This window comes from Gouania willdenowi, chromosome 6, assembly GCF_900634775.1.
Source record: "Gouania willdenowi chromosome 6, fGouWil2.1, whole genome shotgun sequence".
NCBI classification, from domain to species: domain Eukaryota; kingdom Metazoa; phylum Chordata; class Actinopteri; order Blenniiformes; family Gobiesocidae; genus Gouania; species Gouania willdenowi.
In genome coordinates this window covers 24,035,489-24,059,136 of record NC_041049.1, presented here as the reverse complement: position 1 = coordinate 24,059,136, position 23,648 = coordinate 24,035,489, and the positions used below count along the sequence as shown (strand labels likewise).

The following is a 23,648-nucleotide window of genomic DNA, read 5'->3' as shown; positions in this document are numbered from 1 at the left end:
CATGTCTGAATACTTTTATCCAACAGTGAATAATGGCAACAGATGCGTTCACTGACTCAAATGTATTCAATCCTAATTTTACTTGTGTCCTCTTAATTTCAGTGACAAATATATAAACTGGTGTTAAAATATCACCAAATGCTGTGTGCAAAAAAGTTAATGCCTTCGATGCTGATGGACACAACCTCAAATCTGAATGCTATACATTCAATAAATTAAAATTCAGGGGTATTATGTGGTGTGACATTAGATGAAAAGGCACTCAATTTTGTTCAGATGATTGTTTTCAATGTTTATCATGTCACTTCGAATTATCGGAAAAATGTTTGTGACCAAATACATTTATTTGTGGCTGATACGTAATTGAAAATGTTACATTTTATCCATAATTGAAGACTTCTGTATAAATGTGCCATTAGGCTATATAAAGTAAAATAAATAAATACTGGCTTTAAGCATTTGGTTTTTGGTGTGGAATATTCACAACAAAAAGTTTTTTCCCCTTAAACTAGTAACTTGTAGCAAGAGCATGATCTCCTACTGATGGAGAATGGAAGGTGCCTGAGATTTAAATACACGTGGTGCAATAGACTGTTTCGTCAAAGGTGTAGGGAGAATATTGATGAATGTGGGGGAGAAAAAAAAAAAAAAAAAAAAAAAGGTAAACAATGGTACATATTCAACCAGTTTATTCATGGACACCAACAGTTAAGAGTACATTTTTATTTGTAGCATAGCATTTTGCCTTGACAACAGCTGCTCAGAAGGACCCAGTAAATGATCTGAATACTCCCTGCAGAATGAGGAACCCTTACTCCCTACAGAGGGCACCACACTGCCCAGCACTAGGCTGATAACGTTGAGAAAGGCATTGAGAATAGACTGGGATGGAGGCAGGCTACCATTACTTCTGTTCCTCTCTTTAAGTATTGCTCCAACAAGATTTTGGGAACAAAGAAAAACCGAGGGATGGGAGGTGGTAAAGGAGGATGGTTGGTCCGGTGTCCTAGTCGCACACCTCCCTTTAACATTCACAGTGCTAAATAAACCCAGGCCTTCAGAGCTAGGCTGGGATCAGAGATGGGCTAGTGACAGGGAGTTAATACAGACATGGGCAGTTCTGTGTTTTCTACCTGTGCTACATCTGTCCTTATGTTTCAAGTGATCCCAGAGTGCAAACCTCACTGGTTAAGCTTCATACCAACAATGCTCACATTGGTACAAAGTGCTAAAAAGAGATGACAGCCGACACAAGCCAAAGTGGAACTGAAGCATAAGGTGATTTAGCAAAACGGTCATCTTAAACTTTGTCAATAAATTCTCTGGAATGGCAGGCTAGGCTGGTGTGAACAGAGCCTTACAGGAACCATTAAACTGGGAATAATAATCCATTTACTGAAAAATGGCAAATCATCTTTGGGAGCAAGGATGGTGACATGGCACCAGCTGATCTACTCACTGGAATGTCTGACTATTGGAAAATGGTTCAAATTTGACTAAATTGGAATGAATTGCCTAGTTGCAGGTCAACCTTCTGTCCAGTGTCTCCAGTTGGAAATGCTACAGTGCTTTTACAAGTGCTGAAAAGAGAAATCATCTGGGACGAGCAGAACTGAGTGACCTGCAGCTTTGGGAGGAGAAGGAAGAAGGAAGAGGAAAGAGCCTCAGCTGTTGTCCAAGCAAAAAACAAAACTCCACAAGAACCCAAACTAGTTTAGCAGTGAAGAAACAGGTTCATGCTGTTTGAAGTTGATACTTTGCCTGTCTTCTACTGATTGTACAGAGAAAAACCAGTCTAGTAAAATATGTATATGGAGCCTCAGCTCCCAGTGTTACCACGAAGTCTTTGTAACAAAAACCTTTATACTTGAAATTCTACCAAGAAAAATACAAAACATGGTAAGGCGTTAAGTAACTATTTAATTGTTTTTTTTCCTTTTTATGTCTGATAAGCAGTTACAGTGCGTTGGATCCAAGGCAGCGGTCCGGCCTTTACTGCTGCTTGCACTCTGCTGGGGGGGCTGCATCCTGCTGACAGAAAGGGAAACTTCTGTCAGACTCTGGTTAAAAACCACCATCACACAACAGCTCTCACCAGAAATCACACATGGATGACGCATTCACATGGAAAACAAATACTGAACTCCGCAAGAAAAAAACGGAATTATTTATTCCACATAGACAAGTTTTAAAATAAAGCAAAGACCGTTGAACAAAAAGTCACCAGGTCAGAGCTAACTGCAAACTTTTGTTTATAAACTAAAATCTCTCAGCAGAGTGTGAGTCGCTTTCCATGGAAACTGAAACCAGACTAGGATAAACGTTCCAACTAGAGATCAGTTCAAATTCAGTGCTTTGGAGTCACTTAAACCTTAAACAGAGGTCGTATTTTATTTCACTTTGCCGTTTGCTCTGACCCATAATTGGTTCCATGAAAACACGTTTGTAACTGAATAGATACACATTGGAGAGCATTCCACTAAGCATGCAAAATAAAGACTAACCAAAATCAGGCATTTTATTCATACAATGTTTGAATTCCAAAATTGCTATTTGCTATATAGGACTTGAAATGTTAATGTGATAAACTCAAAAGTAATGATTTGTTCAAAGATATGTAAGTTTTTTTTATGTGAATCGATGAGGTCTTTGCCTACAGATTGCACTTTTAAAATGCATGTCTCAGTGAACTACAAACTAAAAGAATGTGAGGAGTGACTGGGGGCTTCCTTGTGAAGCTGCTGCAGAGCTCAGGTGATGTCATCTGAAGGCAACACTGAGTAACATTTCTCACACCGTCTTTCAACCAAGAACAAAACCATTGAGTTCAACACCTTAGTGGGCTTCTGCACTACATGGTACAAGTCTAGCTTTTATCTACAGATCTTCTATAAATCTAAATTTAATTCTAGATATAAGGGCTTTAAGTAGCTGTTCCTGTTTATTCCATCCAGGACTGGACAGAGCACATGATTGGTGCGTTACCTTTTAATAGCAACAGTCATCCTACAGTTAAATCTCAGGACATACTAGTTCCTTTTAGTAATGACTCTATATAAACTGACCAAAGCTCTCAGTAGACCATAAGCCACAGACTGCATGAATACATCAGTACTGATGGACTATTGAGTGAACACTGCCAGTCCCAAATATTTAGGTTTTATGTGTAATACAAATGGTCACAGGATAAAATGTATGATTCCTGCCATTCCAGCAATTAGCTAAAGCATCAGGTGGAACTGTGTCACCCATTGACAAAAAATGTGCTTGCATTACAGTGTAGGAGCTGCACAGCTGTTAACATTCATTTCAGATATCTTAAATTTGGCTTATCTGTGATTGTTTGCTTCCATATCTGACACTCAAATTCACAATCTGCTGACATCTCTTTTGCAGGTTAGTCCAATGAAATTATGCTTTTAAAAAACATGGTGTGAAAATAAATGCACAGGCTGATGATGAAATGCCTAAATCTTCAATGTGACAAAAACAGAACAAAATAAAACTACTTTGGTCTGTAGAAGATGACAAGAACAACAAAAACAAGGGCAGGACAGGCTCCAACATACAGAACCAACAGACACAAATGCAAAGCTCATGTTGGGTTAACACACAGCAAACCAGCAACTTAGTGAAGCAGGGGGAGGCGGTGATGAGGGGAGGGGTGAATGCAGTGGGAGGAGGGTGAAGGGAAGCTGTAGAGTCACGAGCTGTACCTACCAGGACAGGGTTATTTTTCTACTGTCACCACTTACACCTAGTGAGGAAAAATTTAGAGAGGAGCTGACAGGTGCCAAAGTGACCCAGGATGAAAAAACAGTCATGTGCAAAGAAACCAAATGACCTGGCAGAAATCAGCACGTCAGAGTGGGTGTGGTCATGCTCTTAGTGTCAAAACTAGGCTGCGCCACACAGGCAAGTGTGTTCACATAAAATCCAAACCATCTCCACTGAAGCACATTAAAACTTTGAATGTAGTTAAACTGTTCTACAATAGTTTGTTGCTTTCTACAGTCTGAGACCTCACCCTCTGATCAAAGCTTCACTGAGCCACTTAGGAAAAGACCAAGTTCATCATATGGTGGATGGAGCAATTAGTACTTTGAATATGAATAAACCATTTTTTAATTATAATATGTGCATGCGCAGATATGGGAACAGCAGCTTTTGCCTGAAGTGTTTAGTGATAAAGCTTCTGTCCCATTGACTTCATATGGAGGCAGTCAAAATACAGGAAGAAAAAAAAAAGGTCTAACAATTAAGATGTTTAGGTGTACATGTTATTTTATGTGTTTTCATGCATTTATTGTGTTTCAACGTAAAGTAACTATGTTTGGGTTTAAATGCATCCCATCTATTTCTATGCACATTTAAGCTAACGAGAGGATTAATTGAGAAAATGTGTAAATGTCTTATCAGAACATAGACAATCAAACAATCAGGCTTGGAGCCGTGCTTCATAAAGAGCCACAGTCTGGATGTGATGGGGCAGTGGTGGCCTAATGATTAAAAAAACCAGAGGGTCACTGGTTTCATCCACACTGTGGGCCGAGGTGTGCCGGTCCAAAGCCCAGATAAATGCAGAGGGTTGTGCAATTCAACGTAAAAACATTTGCCAAAACAAAACAGGCAAGGATTTGCTGTGGCAGCAGACTTCTGGAAAGAAAGTTTAGTCTGAATGTGATGTCAGCTAATAATTGTGACAAACTGTTGCTCATACACAGGAGTTTTGTGTCTAAACGCGTAATAAAATGATGCAGGAATCGTCCACTGTCTAAGGTTGATGTTCTTGGCCATCAGGGAACAACGAAGCAGAAAGGATTAATTTATCGCAGCAGCTTATTTCCTACGTACAAGTGCAGTCTCAGAGCTGTTAAGTCAGGAAACCTTTAAGATCATGTTTATCATAAATGACCCCATGATCCCTGACGTCACCAGCTTTAGTGTGCAATTATGAACGGTCTATTGAAAATTCAGGTTTTACCAGTCTGTGAATAAGAACGATGAATGTTTTTGTATATTAACTGTTAACGCCACTAGAACCAACACGATGTGGGATTCAGGAAGCGACCAACAGCTGCTAATGGATTTGACATGCAGCAAGTTTTAAATGAACCAGGCTGGTTTTAAAAATATTTATGTATATATATAAATCATTAAAATATATATATATAAATGATCTATATTATATTAATTCTGGGATGGCGTATAATTTATCATTGCAGTAGCATTTGTATTTCTATTCATTTAGTAGCATTTAAAAATTATCAACTTATAAACAGAAAAATTACATTTTGAATCATGTTTAAAACAGGATTTTATGTGCACACAATCACATTTTTCCACTGGATCTGTGAAGCATTCATATTTTAGTAAGAACATGCACTTAAGGGTGAAGCTAAATGAAGATCAGCACAACAAAGGATGAAGCAAACCAAAAGCTGGTGAATAATGAGATGCATTTGACAGCATGTTTTCTGTATGTCTGTATGACAGCTGTTCTCCACTAGCAGCACGGAGCTCAACAAAGGCTTTACACTGTGTGTGCCAACAGTAGCACTAGCCTCAGTCCTCCATGCCCTGATGTGAGTTTACTGGGTCATGTTTTAACCTTTAACTGACTGAGTGGAGAAGAGCTGAGCAAACCCTTTACAGCATAGAGATCTTTACATAGCATGAAAGTGAACGGTTCTCACCTTGGGAACATAGTCAGGGTCGTTCTCTTCATCTGCCTCCTCCTCACCTTCCTAAAGATGATCAAAGCCACTTCAGGCCAAGTATTCACTCAACATTCCCACAGTTCACAGACTAAGCTCTTATTAGAATTCTATTTTTAACGTATCGTGTCTTACCTCATCATCGGCCTCTTCCCCCTCTTCATCATACTGCCAAATAAAAAGCAACCAGATAATCAGACACGTCAAAACCTCAGCTGTATAACATGTGCTTTCAGCTTCTCTTACTCACGTCATCATCATCATCCTCAATAGCTTCGCCTGTGAAGTAGAGCACAGCTCGAGGGACGATTCGCTCACGGATGAAATGACCGATTTCAAAGTCCGCAGCCAGAACTGCCTCAGAGTCTTCATCCTGAGAAACAATTTTTAGTTTGTTGATTTCATCAAAAAATAAATAAACCATGCTCTCAACAAGCCTATACTTATAACAATTTCAGCTTGAATAAAACACTGCACTGGAAACCAGGAGACATTGCTGATGTAATTACATTGAGTGTTTAACATCTACAGTATAACTTTTTCAACAAAGCTTAACAAAAAACCATAGCAATTCCCAGAAAGTGTTGTTGAGTAACTCTCTACATAAAGACAAACAAAGAAAGAAGTGCTTAATCCAAACATTAATGATTGTCTCTGTAACTGTTTAAAGTCATTACGTTCAGCTGTTTGGTCAGTACACCAACAGTTTTTCAGTAAAAGATGCTCATATTATAAAGAGACTTACCAGCTCTCCATTTTCTGGAACTGCAAATAGAAAAACAAAAGGATAAATAACTCACAGCTTGGTACAACAGTCATTACAGGCACAGAAGGAACGTGCAGAGTTGTACAAAAAATCTGCATACTGGGATTGCAACATTTGTTACCAGTGTCGTTTGACAGACAAAGCCGTGTTATTAACTGGCAACCTAAAGGGGCTAAAGAGGGAAATTAGCAGTTGGCTATTATCTTACATATTTACATGTATATGTTCATTAATATGTACTGTCCCTGTTTTAAATAAACTCAAACAACTCTTTAAGTGAAGCATGGAAAAGCTAGCAGTGATGGGCTCACCCTCTGGTGGGGTGAAAAAGTTGAAGAAGGAGTCGTTGGGGACCGTCTTTGTTACCGTCCTGACTGTGCCCCGGCCTTTGTGCTTCTGTTTCTTCTTGATTGTTTTCAACGTGACGTTCTTGCCCTTTGTCCATTCAATGGTGCAGCTGGAAAGGACAGAACACGATTTAAAGGGATGGGAGGGGAGCTGCTAATGATGCTTTAGTTATTGTTATGATTAACACAGATGTGCAGAATCAGATGGTCCCTCGTTCTCTCACTCACCCAGTGCAGCACATGATCTCTGGTCCATCAAAGGAGAACGGGTCGCTCTCATCAGGCTCTGACCTCATCTTGTAGGTTTTTGTCAACACTGTGTTTGAGAAGAAGTCGTTGGGCTCGAAGTGGAATTCTAATGTGAAGCTCTGCACATAACGAGGTCCCAGTTAGACAGTGTTTAACATGAAAGGGCTAATACAGTGTTTCTCAACCTTGGGGTCACCTGGAATTTAAATGGGGTCTCCTAAAATGTCTAGTAATTGATGAAAAAAATTACATTACAATATTCTCAATTTTCAAATGACTAAATTTAGAAAAAAATAAAAATATCTGAGCTGGTGCATCTCATCGCTTTGTACAAAATGTGGATGCTTGTAACAACAACAACATGATCAAAACTAATTCTAAAAAGAATTAACCAGAAATGTGATATCAAAATGGGGTCACGACCCAAAATAAGGTTGGGAACCACTGGGCTAATGGGAGATGGATCACTGATCATGACTCACCATTGGCTGTCCTGGGTCAGAAAATTTTACTTTGATGTCCTGTAAATGTTTAAGGATGGGCTCATCATGCTCCTGGATGGGAAAAAAAAGAAACATCTTAGAAAAATGTCAACACGAAGTAGCAAATGCATGGGCTGTACATGTGTAAGAGGCAAACTTGGCCAACAGGTGGAAGCAAACTACTATTTTTCAGCAAGCGGTACTGTGCATAAGTGGTTTCCTTTTTGATCAGGCTGTAGCTGAGACAGCCTTACCTGCAACATATCGCTGAGCAGATCCACATTTTTGAAAACCGTTAACCAGAACTCTGGGATGCCTTTAGGGTCCTCTTTCTCCTCATCTTTCTTCTCTTCCTCCAACTTGGCCTTCTCCTTCATTTCATCCTGGTACAAAGATGCTCTCAGTAAATCACAGAATCCATTTGTTCATAACACACCCAATAGTACAGGCTGACTGTAGAATCTAATTGCTACATGCATTGATATTTTACAGCAGAAAATTAAAAGGACTGAACCCAGAAAGGAATTGCGCAGGTTTTTAGGTTTACTTACAGTCAGCTCTTCATCCTCATCTGCCTTCCACTCACACTCCTCATCTGTAGGCTCGTAGGCTGCTTTCACTATGTTGCTCCTCTGTGGGGAACAGACAGTGTCATCTTCAAACAACAGCATGACAGACAAAGACTGGGTTTAAACAAAACCAGGTCACAAATCAATTCTAAGCTCTGAAATTGCATACAGTACAAGGCAGTCACTCCCCTCTCCATGCTAAGCACCATGTTAGGCTGTACTGTGGTTATCCGTGTCTTACTTTACACTGTTTGGTCAGAACATTCTGGTTAAAAAGCATTTTTGTCATCCAGAGCTATTCAAGTCCCTTTTCTTTAATGCAACTTATTCTGAAGGACTGTGTTGCTAAAAATATCTCATGATTATAAACTGATGTTACCCAAGAATGTTGGCATGAGAATGGTTAACAGTGTAATCAACAGCATTCTAGTCGACTGCCAAAAAAAAGCAAGTGTGTTAAATTATTTGTCTAAAAGCATTGTTATAGCAAATTCTACATCGCGTGAAAGCCTGTTTATTTCCATTATAAATTTAGTCACATTTTCAGAGAACGTACATTGTCACATGTGGATTCACCACTGGTTTGTACTATCTGTTAAGATGGCCTGCTTTGTCCATCAGAAGAAATACATTCATATACGAATACTTACTCGGACTCCTGCAAACCTACATCTGTTCATTCTTTCCCAATCACAGCAAATGTTTCGCTTAATGTTCATTGAACTCACACTGAGCTGGAAAAAGGCCTTCCTATACTCTGTACCTCACTCATGGAAATTTGCATCAAATAAACAAAATTAGCTAATTTCATTAAATTTTAAAATCCAAATAGAGCATTTGAGGCAGATTTAACGACTGCAGAAACTTTTTATTGCTTTGTTTGTATTTAGAGGCATATCAACTTTGTTGGTGTTGTAAACTAATTGCATGCCTGTTTGTAATTTTGCTGCTGCCTTTCTTGGCCACGACTTTTGAAAGATGAAAAAAAATGCACAGAAATTTTAGCTGAGGAATGTGGCCTAATGCCAAAAGTACTATTACAGAATGAAATGGCTGATGCTTTTGTCTTTTGGGCATTAATCAATTAAACTGTCATTTCAAAGACTTCCTTTTATGGGCCTCTTATTTTCTTAAGGCCATCAAGAAAATTTAGGTCAGATTTTTTTCTTCTACTAAAGCCAAGTAATTAACATGTCTATTCCCGACACAGAAAAGTCCCAGAACCAACGTTAAGCAATCACAACACCAATCGTTTGCGGTAATAAGAAGGCTCTTGATTATGAGCAGATGAGTCAACCTACCACGTCAAAGAAGGGCTGGTAGAGAGCTGCGTACTTTCTCTCCAGTTCATGGACTTCTTCGTAGAACTTTGCTTCGATGTGAGCACATTTGACCTGGAGGTTCTTGAGGGCGTTAATGCGTCTCTTTACAACCTTTGGTAAACTGTTGGGTGAAAAACATTAAAAATCTTTCTGTTGACCCAATACAAAAAGTCTGTTCACAACCACTTAACTTCAATCAATAGTCAAAAACAAAATTAATTTAACTGGACTCGTAGAACAGTGGTTCCCAAACTATTTGTGCCCAAGGCACACCAAAGGACAAGTAAAAATCTGAAGGCACATTGTGCAAAATAGCTTTTATAACATGTCATCACTCAACATGTAATATATCTGTAAATGTGCAGAATTATTTACTACTGCCAAATAAAATGTGACAAAGACTATATTAATTGTGATTCTTTTTTTAATTAGGTCTGCCTCCAAATTATGAAATTAGTGCATACAAAGTAGTAAATCACAACTACACAAAATAATTATTTATTTTGTATGACACTCCCAGATTTGACGCAGCACACCGTTTGGGAACAACTGTCCTAGAGCTGGGCGATTTTGCCTTTAAAATAAAAAGTTTTGATTCGATTTTTTTTAATGCACTTAAAAATGACTGCAGACATCAGATATATTGTCAAAAGTGCAATTTTATTGCTGTGATTGTCCTCAAGAGTTAAAATGAATAGAACAATCCCAAAATAAAATGTAAATGAGGTTTAAGCAAAAATGCAACAGCAACTTCACAGTAGCTTTAATTTTCTGATTAAGAAATCAGATAAATACATATTCTGTAACATAACATTACAATTATAAAAACATTAAATTCTACCCTGAGCATCTCAGCATAGTACAAATAAAAAAAAAAAAAATTGAAACATGCCTGTAGCACACAGTCTACTTAAAGATAAACAAATGTAAACAAAGCGGGGGCTGGCTCACATCGGAACACAAGAAAAAGTCCAAAAAACCTGTGGTGGGGAACAACATTTTTTTTTTTTTTTTTTTTTTAAACTCGAATTTGCAAAATGTAACATTTTTATCTACAATTTCGATTAATCGATTTTTTGCCCAGCCCTACACTGTCCTAGAGGATAATCAATACAGGAGCATGTCTATGACTCATGCACTCCGCACAACACTTGAGAGATTGGTCAAACAGCTGCTGGTGGTTTTTCTTAAGAAAAGATCAGACAATGAAAGCAGCCATGATTAGCCTGCTGGCCTTTTCTCAGAGGCCGCCATCACTACGACACCATTCCCTGCAGAAAGCACTCATCTCATCCTGCTTGTGAACTTCAGTTCAGGTCTCAACCTGAGAACAAATTAACTGATTAAAGGTTTGACACGCATCCAAATTACCTGCAGGCTAAAAACGAGCATTACAGGGATTCCCAACCCACATTTTGACAGCTCAACTGAAAAACCTTAACCAGTAGAATCAAGACGCTATTTATAAGCTGGTTATAAAATAAAAAATGTTGCGCAAGTAAACAGCGCTGATGCTAAGCTAAAGCTACCAATAACAGCTTCAGACACATTGAAGGGAGCTCCAACACACATCCTTGAGTGGTGTGTTGGTGAAGAAAATGTGGTGAAAAGGGCTACAGTAACCTAAATAAAATTAGAGAAATCTGGTAGAACCTAATGTAAACAGCACCAGAACAACACAACCTCACAACACTTCTGGGCTGCTCAAATGTGTTTTAATAATAAATGTGCAGATATGTTTCCTGGTAATAAACAATTTACATTTTATACATGAATAGCACAGGTACCCTTTAAATAAAGGGAAACGCATCAATAAAAAGGCTTTTGTCCAGATAAAGTGTTTGTTCAAGATTTGTCAGAACTTCTGGTGGAAGAATGGTTACTTTTAAACATTTGCATTAAAAACGGGTAACTGCGTGACATGTCACCTTACCTCTCAATATACCCTGACGGTGAGCCATTCAGCCCATCCAGCCTCTCCTGCAGTGCAGCTAAGATCTGAGGGTTCTGCATCATCTGCACGGTTAGCTGACGAGCTGTGGACACAAATGTGGGGAAAAAGGACAGTAAGAGCTTAGAAATAGTGATGAAAACACAATCAAGTCAGATTGCTTTTAGTTTAGGGGTCTTATGCAGCACAGTGGAAATCATTTAAAAACGAAGAGCAGCTTTATCAGCAAAGAAAGCTTCTAAATGGTACTAATGTTTTGGTACCAATAGGTGAGGTTACAATGCAACTAGGGATGTAACGATATCTAAATCCCACGATTTGATATCACGGTAGCCTCACGGTACAGTAGGTATAGAAACAGCCTAGTAACAATATAATAAAAAAACAGCCAAAGGAATTTAAAGTAGTGCAAACTTCTTTACCCTGTGTTTTGCTTCATTTTAAGTTTTTCTAGAGAAAGATGAACCTGTCAACATTTGAAGTTAGGAGTAATCTGAGCATTTAAAGTATCCACTAACCTTTAAAGTCCTCATTGTCAACATTTAGTTATTTACTTGACAGGGACAATGCAATTCAACAGACACAAAATAAGTGTGCAGCTGATTTGATGCACATAAACTGTTACAGGCACATATACCACAGTGGCTAAATAAGAACTTTTAAAAGGGCAGCCAAGTTTATTCATTTGCCAAATCATCTTATTTGATCAGAAACTGGGGTAATTATACTAGGGAGTGTGCGAGTAAAACGCAACCTCAGGACACAAAAAACCTTATCAAAAACAGATCAAGTCCAGTTTTAATCCAGTCTTTGTGTGGATATTAGTGTTCTCTGACCAAACTGGTTGAGTATGCCAATACTGGTAAAGCTGAGTGTTACTAATGCATTTATAATCCCACTCAGCTTTTCAGTACTCATGTACAGCTTTCCCAAGAAAGTGCAGATTGTGACAGATCAGTGGCAGGGCAATAAAACAAGGTTCTCTTTAAAGTTTGCCTTTTTAAAAAGTTATTTTGACTTGGCATTAAAAAAAAAAAAAAATAAGGCCCAACACCAATCTATATCTGGCTACAACCAGTGGAAAGCACACTGATTAATCATTTACTGAGCATCAAAAGATGCATGAACAGCATCACAGGGTTGAAATAAACAGATTAGTGCCTCAGCTCTCGACTTCATGCAAATTTGTTGGATTTAAATTCCAGCTGTTCCTCTACAGCTGAATTTATGCATTTCAAGTTGCATCAAATATGCAGTGCCAGCCTACCTTTGCTGTTTTCATCTTCCCCCGTCTCATCCTCTTCCACTTCCTCTACATCCTCCATATCAGCGGGGTCCACCTCAGCCTGATCTTTGCTGCTCAGAGGCAAAAGAGGCAGAGTGAAAAGATGGAACATCCTCAAACACTACTGTAGCCTTCATTGAATTTAGCCATGCATCGTCTCTGTTCTCCTTAAAAGACATCTGCTTTACTAGTAAGTACTCAACCACATGCAGAATCACATGGGTCATTAATGTTTCCTACCATGTAAACACTAGCTGCAATCACAAATGGAGTTTGTATACACCCACAACACTATTACCAGCAGTGAAACACAATACCCTGCTTCCTAATGCAGGGCAGAGGAGCTAAATACTAAACATGACGCAGCCTCAGCAGCAGAAGCTCAATGATTTACTTGGTCTGCAGCATTAGAACAAACATTAAGAGCAAAAGTTTAAGTGGTGCGTACGTCTATCATGTGTGTCAACAACTAAAGGTCATGGCTCCAGGAGGGATTTCTGATCAACTTTATGGTGCATCTTGTGCTACTTTGCAACAAGAGGCCATACATTGCTATACATTTAGTCATATGTAAGGATGTGATGGCTGCACTGTCCTCTAGGGGTGTCCCGATCCGATATCAGACCAATATCAGATAAAATCACGATAAAAAAAAAACTATATAAAAAATTATAATAAAAATTCACCACTTAAGTGTTAACAGGTTCTTTACAAACACAAATACATGTGAATACATCAACATTAGACACATTTAAAAAGGCTTCAATAGCTGCTGACTCAGAGTTCATGAGCTGATATTTTATGGAATATATTTGTGCATGTGGATCACTCTATTAGTGTTATTGTAAGTAATTCATTTATTTCCTCATTTGAAATAAAATTTTCTAAAAAAAAAGCACATGAAAAGCAAAAATAACTCCATTAGTGTTTTTACTGCTGATGAATCTTGTTTATTTTATATCTGAGAATGAGTTACATAAAGTTATGATTGATAAATATATCTCTGATTTCCTATAATTAAACCAGATCAAGCTGATGATTTAATCATTCAGTATATTTAGGTGTAATAATCTCAATAGTTACATTAGTCTAATGGGACCAGCTTAGTCTGTGAACATGTGAATTATTATTAAAAAATATCGCGTTTCACAAATTGGGACGGATTAATAGTGACAATATTATTTATGCTAATATTTATTTCACACAATGTGTGACATGTTAGTTTTTATCCTTCCATAGTAAAGTGTTAAATCTGACCATAAACAGTAAGACATGTTCTTTTTACTTGGTTTGTTCCTTATTTGGAGTGGTTAGCTTTAGCTCTGTGTGTCGTGTGTTAGCTTAGCATAGTTAGCTTTAGGTGCGTTTCCAGTTCATAATCGTTGCTACAGGTTCATCTCTGTCCCTGTGTTTGTGGAACTTTGGGTGGATCTGACGGAGGAACTTGAATCGGTTCACTTTGTTGAATGGTTATCTGAGCTTAACCAAATAGCTGTCTGTGTTGTACCGCAGCACAGCAACCGTGACTATCACCTCACACACAGACAAACGGCGATGTGTGAGGGGGGGCGGTGGCGGTGCACACCGTGGAGCTTCTGTAAACAACGTTCCGCTCCAGAGAATAATAAGTTGACAACAAACAGGGGCAGTTTTTATCCCGTGGAACACATTTTTTTGGGGCATTCTTAGCTAAATTGAGGGATAAATGGCCCGTGACCCTCGCTAATTTCCGACAAGAGAATTTATCGTTTATATCGTGGGATTACATATTCTTACCAGTGAGAATGTTTTTGATGATAAATCATAAACGATAAAATATCGCACATTCCTACATTCCACACTAGAAAAAAAGTTTAAAAAGTGTGGATGATTAATGCTGATATTGTATCGGATTGATATCGGTATCGTCCAATACTCAAGGCTGCAACATCTGTATCGTATCGGAAGTTAAAAAGCTGTATCAGGTCATCCCTACTGCCCTCTGCAGGTTCAACTGCTGGGACCCATGCCCATGAATAACATCATTCACCACTGCTTTAAAATATCACCTAACAAATCAATAACATACACTTAAAAGAACCTAATAATCTTATCATTGATTTTAAATGATCCAATGGCTATGAACGCACACAGTACATATAAAAATGCTTTGAGGGCACAGTCAAGAAGAAGTAAAAAAAAATACATTTGCCAGTGGAGCAGGATGCACTTACTTGTCAATGTCTGCCATGTTTGCTGAGAATTAGATGATGCTGAGGGGAAAAAAAGAGAAAACAATATTTTAACAAATGCTAATTGTGAGTTTTTGGCTTTCATTACATTATTCCATATGTAATCTTTCTGGGGTTTTATTTGGTCAAAAATCCATAATCATCTCATTATAACGTACTGCATATTGTAATCTAAAGTGTTCGGAGTAGACTGATACTCTCCTTCTCCTGGCCCTATAAATTATAGGTGTCCTGATCTAATATTGACATCGGTCCGATATCAGCCAGAAAACAAATCGGATTTTATCGGACTGCATCCAAATCACCCGCTCCAGCACTTCTATCCATAGGTGACTGTGATTCACACTCCAACAAAGTAACCTAATGTTGCTGACTATTGTTCTCTGTTTGAGTAACATCACTTGATCAAGCCTTTTCTAACATTCCACACTACAAAATAAGTAATGGTATGTATGATTCGTGCTGATATCGCATCGGATCAATATCGGTATATCGGAACTGAAAAAGTTGTATCGGGACATCCCTAATAAATGAGCTTGAAATACAGCAGCATGACGCTAGACTTCAGCCAATCGAGATCTTTCCACCAACAAAGTGATCCCATGAGTTGTTATAAGCATTACCATAGGCTGCTCGTCAAAAGTCAATGCGAGTCTCTGATCTGAAAGTAGGGACAGTCCCATGGCTTTAAATTCAAGCTGAAGTCTCTAACTTGGCTTTTAACACAGCGGCTGTTAAAAGCCCTGACTCAGGGCAGACAGCGCGCTGACTGGAAGTGGATTGTGCGCTGTCTGCCCTGAGTCAGAAAGAGAGAGATAACAGATGGAATGAATGGCTTATTAAAAATTATCTAAGGTGGAAAGAACAGACCCAATTTATTTTGCTCCGATCAGCTGCTTGTGTGTGAGGAGCGGCTCTGAGCTTCTTACTGTCCTCACAGCAGAGAGTTATGCATGATTTTATGTCTGCAGTAGGGATGGGCGATAATGACAAAAAAAAAAAATGTTATCCCGATTATTTCTAGTATTTATCAAGATAACAATAAAAATCCCGATAAATAAAAACTTCACAACTTGGTGTAAACATGTTCCTTACAAACACAAATAAATCTGAATACATCAACACTCGACGCATTTAAAAAGGCTAAAATAACTGCTGACTCAGAGTTCATGAGCTGATTTTATGAAATATATTTGTGCATGTGGATTACTATTAGTGATACTGTATGTAATGAATTTATTTCCTCACTTAAAATAAAAATATTAGAAAGCACATTAAAAGCACAAATAACTCCAATGGTGTTTTTACTGCTGATGAAATATAATTACAAAATATTGCGTTTCACAAATTGGGATGAATAAATACTGACAATAGTTACTATGTAAATATTTATTTCACACAACATGTGACATGTTTAGCTTTTATCCTTCCATACAAGTGTTAAATCTGACCATAAACAAATTGGTGGCTCTCTGTGGTTTTACGACAGTAAAACGTGTTCTTTTAATCTTTTTACTTGGTCTATTCTTTATATGGAGGTTAGCGTTAGCACATAGCTCAGTCTGTGTCAATGGGTTAGCTTAGCATAGTTAGCTTTAGTTGAGTAATAGACGCTGCAGGTTCATCTCTGTCCCTGTGTTTGTGGAACTTTGGGTGGATCTGACGGGAAAACTTGAGTCGGTTCCCTTTGTTGGATGGTTGTCTGGTTTTAACCAAGTAGCGGTCCGTGTTGTATCGCAGCATAGTAGATTCAGGTAGCCGTGACGAACACACAAGACGGCGGTGTGTGCTGGAGGCGGTGCACACCGTGCAGAGCTTCCGCAAACAACGTTCCGCTCTCAACAAACGAGGCAGTTTTGGCCCATGGAACGCGGTTTTTTGGGGCATTCTTTGCTAAATTGAGGGACAAATGGCCCATGGCCCTCGCTAATTTCCGACATGGGAATTTATCGTTTATATCGAGGGATGACATTCTTACCGGTGAGAATGTTTTTGACGATAAATCATAAATAAAATATCGCACATTCCTAGTCTGTAGAACATCAGAAAACTCTCCAATAATTAGGGATGGAACGATTAATCGTAAGGCAGTTAAAAATCGATTCATAGGTATCACGGTTGATATTGATTTTCTGAAAATTGAATCGCAGTACTTTTTTTAACCAGCAGAGGGCAAGTGTAGAAGTGTAGGCGGTGGGCGGAGTCTGCTAATACTTTCTTTCTGACCGCCTTCTACTCTTAAATATGTTAATAAATGATTCATTACCCCTTTAGCACCGAAAGAATATCTGTAATATTACTTGAATATCTGTAAAAGTCACATTTTTCTAGTAGCTCTGTCTGCTAGCATAGCTTCTCTTCTTCACTGCAAGAATTTCTGCATGCCAACCGACCACTGGGTTACCAGCACCCTCTGCTGGTCCAAACAAATATGACGTAAATCAGTGTAATCACGATTTTTTTTTTTTTTTTTTTTAAAAGTCCAATTGTTAAGGCACAAAATACATTTTCAGTTGCACTTTTAAAAAGAAAAAGAACTATTATGCAGTTTTGCATTGTTTATTATAGAACCAGAATTTAAATTAATAGGCTTCATTTTCATTTCTATTATTCCTTTATTTATTTAATTCAAGATTTATTTTTAGTTAAATTGCATTGTTTTGAATAGATTATCAAGGGATTCTTTTGACAATGAAATATAAAAGGAAAATACAGTATTTTTTAGTTTTTTTCCCAAAAAAATTTGTCTACATTCCCATTTTGTAAAATAAATCGTGAGAGAATCGTATCGTGAATCGAATCGTATCGGGAGTTGAGTGAATCGTTACATCCCTACCAATAATACAAGATAAAGTCTTTACATTTGTTACTAGTCCAAGGGAAAAAGTCAAAGAGTTCCACAGTAGTGGCACAGTAGTAGCGCGTGAACACTAGCGTTCCCAAGAGGGAGGGGGGGGACGATTCGACATATTGCATTCAAGTTATTTTTGGCATAATTTGGTAAAAAAACAAAAACAAAACATCCTTTGAGCATATTGTAATCCAAAGTGTTCTGAGAGGACCCTTGACCTCTGCACCTTCTCTTAGCTTTAAATTTGAGCTTTACAAAATAAGCACCGTGATAGTATAGAACAACCAATCAGAGATCTTTTTACAAACCAAGAGCTCCATGAGCAGTTTTGGGCATGACTATAGGCTACTCGACTAAAGTCGATGCACCATCACATCCCATTGGTGGTGAAGGTGTAATGACAAATGTTTGAATAGGAAAAGTCTCCATCGCAGCTTTAGACAAAGGCTTACAACTCAAAAAGAAGAATGACAAGGAAAATCGAGCGTATAAGAGGGAGAATGATAACAGATGGAATATATAACAGAACAAATGATTCCACAGTTGTGAGCGTTCAAAAGGATTTCAGCAAACAACGAGTGGATTCGAAACAGAAGGAGAGCAACTACTTTGGACTCCACAATAATTCTGTAATACCTGTACACAAGTAATGCCCCAATTAGGGCCCGACCGAATCGGGATTTTTAGGACCAATTGAGATAGAGGGGGGTCAAAAGACTGATGCCAATAAATCAGCTGATATATGAAACACTGATATAAACAAGATATACACTGTACATTAACATAAATTTGAACTCTGTACCCATCTCTACTCATTTGAGCAAATCATTTTTTATTTTTATTTTTTTAAATCACTGATCAACACAAGTATCCTGATCTTTTAAAGCCTAAATAAGATTGTGTGAAAATATTTGTGCTATGTGTGCTCTACCAGCGTTCACAGAAGTGGGAAGCCCATTGCCAGCATGTTTTAGTTCAGTGTAGTGATTCTCAAACTTCACTATAGAGCATAATTATGGAATTAATGAGTGACAACACATTTTACATAATCTTATTTTGTTAATAAGTGGAATGAAACAGGATGTATTGGCTCGTACCAGATTGTAATAAGTAGCTATTTATGAAGCTTTCTGAAGAGCTGCATCATGACAGTCATTTGATGCAGTTGCTCCCCCACAGACGAGGAGGCACTGTAGGTCAGTAGCTTTAGCACTTAGTCCAATGTGTTTATGAAAATAGAACATTCCTATTATGATTGATGATAGTGCAGTGCCCGTAGGAAGTATGTATTGCTATAGAAAAGTGGGAGGGTTAACATTTAGCACTGTAAACTAGGCTAGCATAAATATGCAGCTTGCTGAAAGAGAAAGGGGGATGTGTGTCTAGCGAGCGTGGGCGCAGCAGGCCGGGCAGAGGGTTTTGTTGAGAGTTGATGAATTCGTCTGCCGTCATTGATGTTAGGGCTGGGTGGTATGAAAAAAAATATATATATATCACGGTATTTTTCAAAATTATTCCAGTTTCACAATATGTTTTTTCATGCATAACCAGGTGTTCACAGCACTTTCTACTGGTTGAGAGAGGAATTACTGCAGTAAATTGACTTAGAACGGTCTATTTTACTGTCATGAGTGAATTTTGCAGAATAATTCCACACCAGTAGTAATACAAACTACAATGAGACATAGCCGGACTCCGTCTGTTAAGGCACCCACACGTAACAGCCACTGGCTCTGTGCTCCGCTAGCTTAGCAATAGCTTGATTTCTAGCTTTAAATGCTGCATACTCAGTGGTGTGGTGGTTAATTATGGTGAGTAAGATTTGCAGATCCACCAAGACTTATTTCTGTGTTACAGGAATAACAAACTGCGATCCTTTGCTCTCTTTTGTGCATTACTGCCAACATGCTAAGCTAACCGTGCCTCCATGTCCGTGAGTGTTGTCATCCTGTAGCAGAGGCACATTCACACATGTAGCTTTAGAGCTTTCAATACATTTCTTATCTATTTACACCATAACGCTACTGTTTCCCATTTAGAAGTGCAACCATGAAAAGGGTCCTGACTGAAACACGGTGCAGCGTTCCGATCATTGTGTAATCAAATACACCGGTGCAGCGGTATATTAAAAATGTATATATCAGAGATATATACCGGTATACCCCCCAGCCCTAATTAAAGTCTAACTTCACCATTATCAGTAACAATGTAAACTGGTAATTGTAGAGCTCGGTTGTAGACTAAGGCAACATCCCTTAGTTTGTTTTGGCTATCTTTAAAAATATTCTAATTCCTTGTCTTTACCTAGTTTTGAACATATTCAAGGTAAGATATGAATATGTAGATATGCAAGTATTTTTTTACATGACAAAAGGTAAAGCAAGCACATCTGATGAGAGACAATCTGATTGTGTGATTGACATGCTCATGTCTACTCAGTTTGACAAGGCGATGGCTCATTTAGAACAGGCAATAAAATCCCTTGTTTCACAAAGGCAAGACAGGAAATTGTAACATTTGCCGAGCAGTGCCCATACCTGCTGTTCAGTGTAAAAATTACTACTTTGACACACACACTTTCCTCATTCAAAGTGAATGGTGTTAACAGTCACAACTCAGAAGGGTTTGGTGAATTTGAATTGAGAAGGCAACAGAAGGCCTTACTGTTTTGATTATTTATATTATTCATGTCATTGTTGGCACAAAAATTTGTAAAGAACAAAACCAACATCTTCTCAAATGGGATGAAATCTGGCAGTATAAACAGTAACTTGTAGCTAGTCAACGAAATGAACTGTGCAGAGCATAATATTTAGCATTATTATAGGTTAAAGCGACATATATAGTGAAAGCTAGGGCTGCCCGATAATAGAAAAAAATGAATCATGATTAATGAAACGATTATTTGTTAACCAAAAAGTTAATTATTTTTTGTATTAAACAAAACATTCTTTAAACATAAATAAAATCCTTCCAACACTATAATCAAGTATGTTTACTTTCGCACAAAACAAAACACTTCTTGCACGTGATGCGTCTTTGCTCTAGGTTTTCATCAAACCCAAAGTGTTCCCATAGAAGATAATTTGACTTGTTTACCAAGTGTTTTTGCTGCGTTTGTCCTGCCATGTTTCAAGACCACTAGCAACAACTTCCGTGTTGACCTGCAGGCTAGCGTTGGCTTTGAGAGGGGCGGGGCGGAGGGGAGGAGCTTGCATGTGCTTGGATTGAACAACTTTAATAACAAATATTCCAAAAATCCATCTTTTTGCAAGCAGTCAATTTATTATGCTGCGTCTTTTACAAGCACTCTAAGAAGATGACAGTCATCACATTGACAGTTGTTTGAGGTTAAAGACTATCAAAACATACTGAATGTTTTGCTTCTGAGACAGAGGATGTTGGTTATGACAAAGCTCTGGTCCTATTTTTTGACCACCAGCTGTCTGAGCACATGGACAAATCAATTCCTTATTAGATCAGACCTCTCAACAGCCTCAGAGTCCCTAGGCTGACATTTGAAAAGCTCTTTCTTGAAAAAACCCTCAGGATGATCTATACAGGAAAAAAAAACGTGTTAATCATCAATCGGAAAAGACGAGTTGAAGTGGGGACAAAATTAATTGCCAAATGCTAAATTAAATGGATTCACAGCCAATTTACAGCCACGTGTGCTGGGAATACCTAAAAATTGCACTTTTAAAAAAAATTTCACAAAACTACTCACCAATACATTATACATTTCAAAACTTCCAAAATATTTCCCATGACTTAATTTAATGACCGTGGTGACCATGATTTTATATTTGACATCAAATCAATTTCAATTAAAAAAAATTATATTGCACTAAAGCAGGGGCACCAGGTATCCCACATGAACCATATGCTGTGCCCTCAGCAGCTCTCGTCCCCAATGGTCCAAATACTCCAGGATCCAAGATCGTAAATATAAATACATATGATAGATGTTGGAACTTACTAAAGTTAAATACTGCAGATACAGTTTTAGTATCAAATTAACCAATTTAAATATTTATTTTCATTGAAACATTGTGACAAGCGTTTTCAAGTGCTGCAGTGGTGTATGGTCAGTGGTATATTATATATATATATATAAGCAAGGTGAATTTTTTATTTATAAAATATACTGTAAATGAAACAGGTGTATAGATAAGAGATATAAACATTTCTGACCTGTTTAGGTTATTACTAGCCTTCCTTATTATCTTATCCTCAAAAGTAAAAATGTAGAATTTAAATAGTGTTTTTTTTTATATAACTAGTAGCCTGTCACACTGTACAGTAACTATTAAGTAGCTCAGTTTCAAAAAGGTTGGTGGCACCTGCACTAAATAGTCCCTTAATATACAACCAAACATTCACTGACCAGCCAGGTCAGCCATTAAAGTCAAATTCCTAAAGCCTGCGTCATCAATCACATCTATTTAAACGATGAGTCATGATGACAGTTTGGGAAATAACCCGAGTGACATAACTTTTTAAAATGTGTTTATTGTTGCCACTGGATCCAACATGTCCTTTGATGGACTACGCAGGGCCTTTATGGAGGAAAAACTACTCAGCATCCTGCACATGGACCACGTGTTGCATGTGGAAGCCATAAAGCCACAGGACTAGAGAAGCCCTGCCCAGACAGACCTCTCCCCTGGAGGACCACATGTTTAGCTGCAGTGGGCCCATACATTACAACTCACTGAAACCCTCACCATCTTCAGTCTAACCACCACTAACTGAGTCCCTTCCTCAGGCCAAGCCTGTGATAGTTGAACACAGTAACACTGGCCGGCATGGCCGCTCATGTCACTGCTAACATAGCGCGTGAACCGCTATTGTCATGCGCAGCATTGCGAGTTATAATGAAACCCTGCAATAGACACAGTGGAACACAATGACAGACAGAACGCGTTGTCTAGCTGCCGTTATGTAACACATGAAAGAACCAGTATTGTAAGTCCCGCCGCCCTGTACCGTGGCTCCGGGTGTATCCAGTCAGTTAGCAGCCCGTTGACATCCTCACAAACCAGGTCACATCTAAATTACACGGTACGGGACACGTGTCAACAAACGTCACCTTCACGGACAAGCAGTGGTCGTCTAATAATTTCATTTTTAATTAATACCGCCGTTTAGGAGCCAGCTGGAGGAACACACGCCGTTATGTTGTGCTTTAAGCAGCACATAGCATTGTGGAGCCCGTCTCAGCGGCTGCATCACTAGCATTAGCAAAGCCGCCTCCCTCCGCCGCTTCATTAACAGACCCGTTGTTCACATTTCCCCCCGGGGACGACTCTTTACTTTCAGGGAGTATGCCGCTGACACCGCTGTGTGAGTCCCGGTCCTTACCTTCGCTGTGCGGCGCGAGGTTGGCCTGGATGGACGGAGTTGCGCAGTGAGGCGACTGAGAACAAACACTCTCCGCTCCGATGGCGGTAAAAGGGAGAGATATCCCGCCGCCTGCGCTCATATACACCTGACGTCATCACGTAAACCGGCTGTCACCGGGGCAACGCGCTGTTATGGGAGGGGCCGAGGGAGAGAACCCTGAGGGACCTCCGCTATCATTTTACGATCATTATTAAACATTCTCATGCATGTTAACTGTTGATATCTTCATCATCATCGTCCCTAATAAACTTTAGATGTCATCATTACTAAGTATCTCCTTTATTTGCTGTAAAATCTAAGGGAAAAACATTATCACTGTCCCTGAGATTAGTGACCACCTTCACTGTTATCATTACTGATGATTATCATCATTGTCTTCTTTCATTTATCCTTGATTTATTACTACTCTTCATTTTTTTCGGCAAGTCATTAATTAATGTCGATCCAATTATCTCGTCCTTAATCAACTTTA

General features: G+C 38.6%; 1 protein-coding gene across 4 annotated transcripts; it reads right to left on the bottom strand.

The window, feature by feature from the left end:
• Positions 1-672: 672 nt before the first annotated feature.
• nap1l1 (nucleosome assembly protein 1-like 1) lies at positions 673-23,256 on the bottom strand. 4 transcript variants are annotated; one of them, XM_028449985.1, is made up of 16 exons: positions 23,135-23,256; positions 14,902-14,940; positions 12,671-12,759; positions 11,386-11,488; positions 9,432-9,573; positions 8,113-8,193; positions 7,816-7,944; positions 7,562-7,633; positions 7,059-7,198; positions 6,795-6,940; positions 6,463-6,482; positions 5,968-6,090; positions 5,853-5,885; positions 5,697-5,747; positions 3,721-3,757; positions 673-2,031 (listed from the first exon to the last, which is right to left on the bottom strand). In XM_028449985.1, the coding sequence occupies exons 2-15, from the start codon at positions 14,916-14,918 to the stop codon at positions 3,752-3,754; spliced, it is 1,152 nt and encodes a 383-aa protein (XP_028305786.1). In that variant the 5' UTR covers positions 14,919-14,940; positions 23,135-23,256; the 3' UTR covers positions 673-2,031; positions 3,721-3,751. The 4 variants fall into 4 exon arrangements, with proteins under 4 accessions (XP_028305786.1, XP_028305785.1, XP_028305782.1 ...); XM_028449984.1 differs by having other exon boundaries at positions 673-2,028; XM_028449981.1 differs by lacking the exon at positions 3,721-3,757 and having other exon boundaries at positions 1,901-2,031.
• Positions 23,257-23,648: the final 392 nt, after the last annotated feature.

What these genes read in the sequence shown, in the direction of transcription:
- nap1l1 (XM_028449981.1), bottom strand. An exon ending in GGAAGATGAAAACAGCAAAG is followed by an intron (nt 11,489 to 12,670) that starts GTAGGCTGGCAC and finishes TTGTGTCCACAG; the next exon opens with CTCGTCAGCTAACCGTGCAG. An exon ending in ATGAGGATGAAGAGCTGACT is followed by an intron (nt 7,945 to 8,112) that starts GTAAGTAAACCT and finishes TCTTTGTACCAG; the next exon opens with GATGAAATGAAGGAGAAGGC.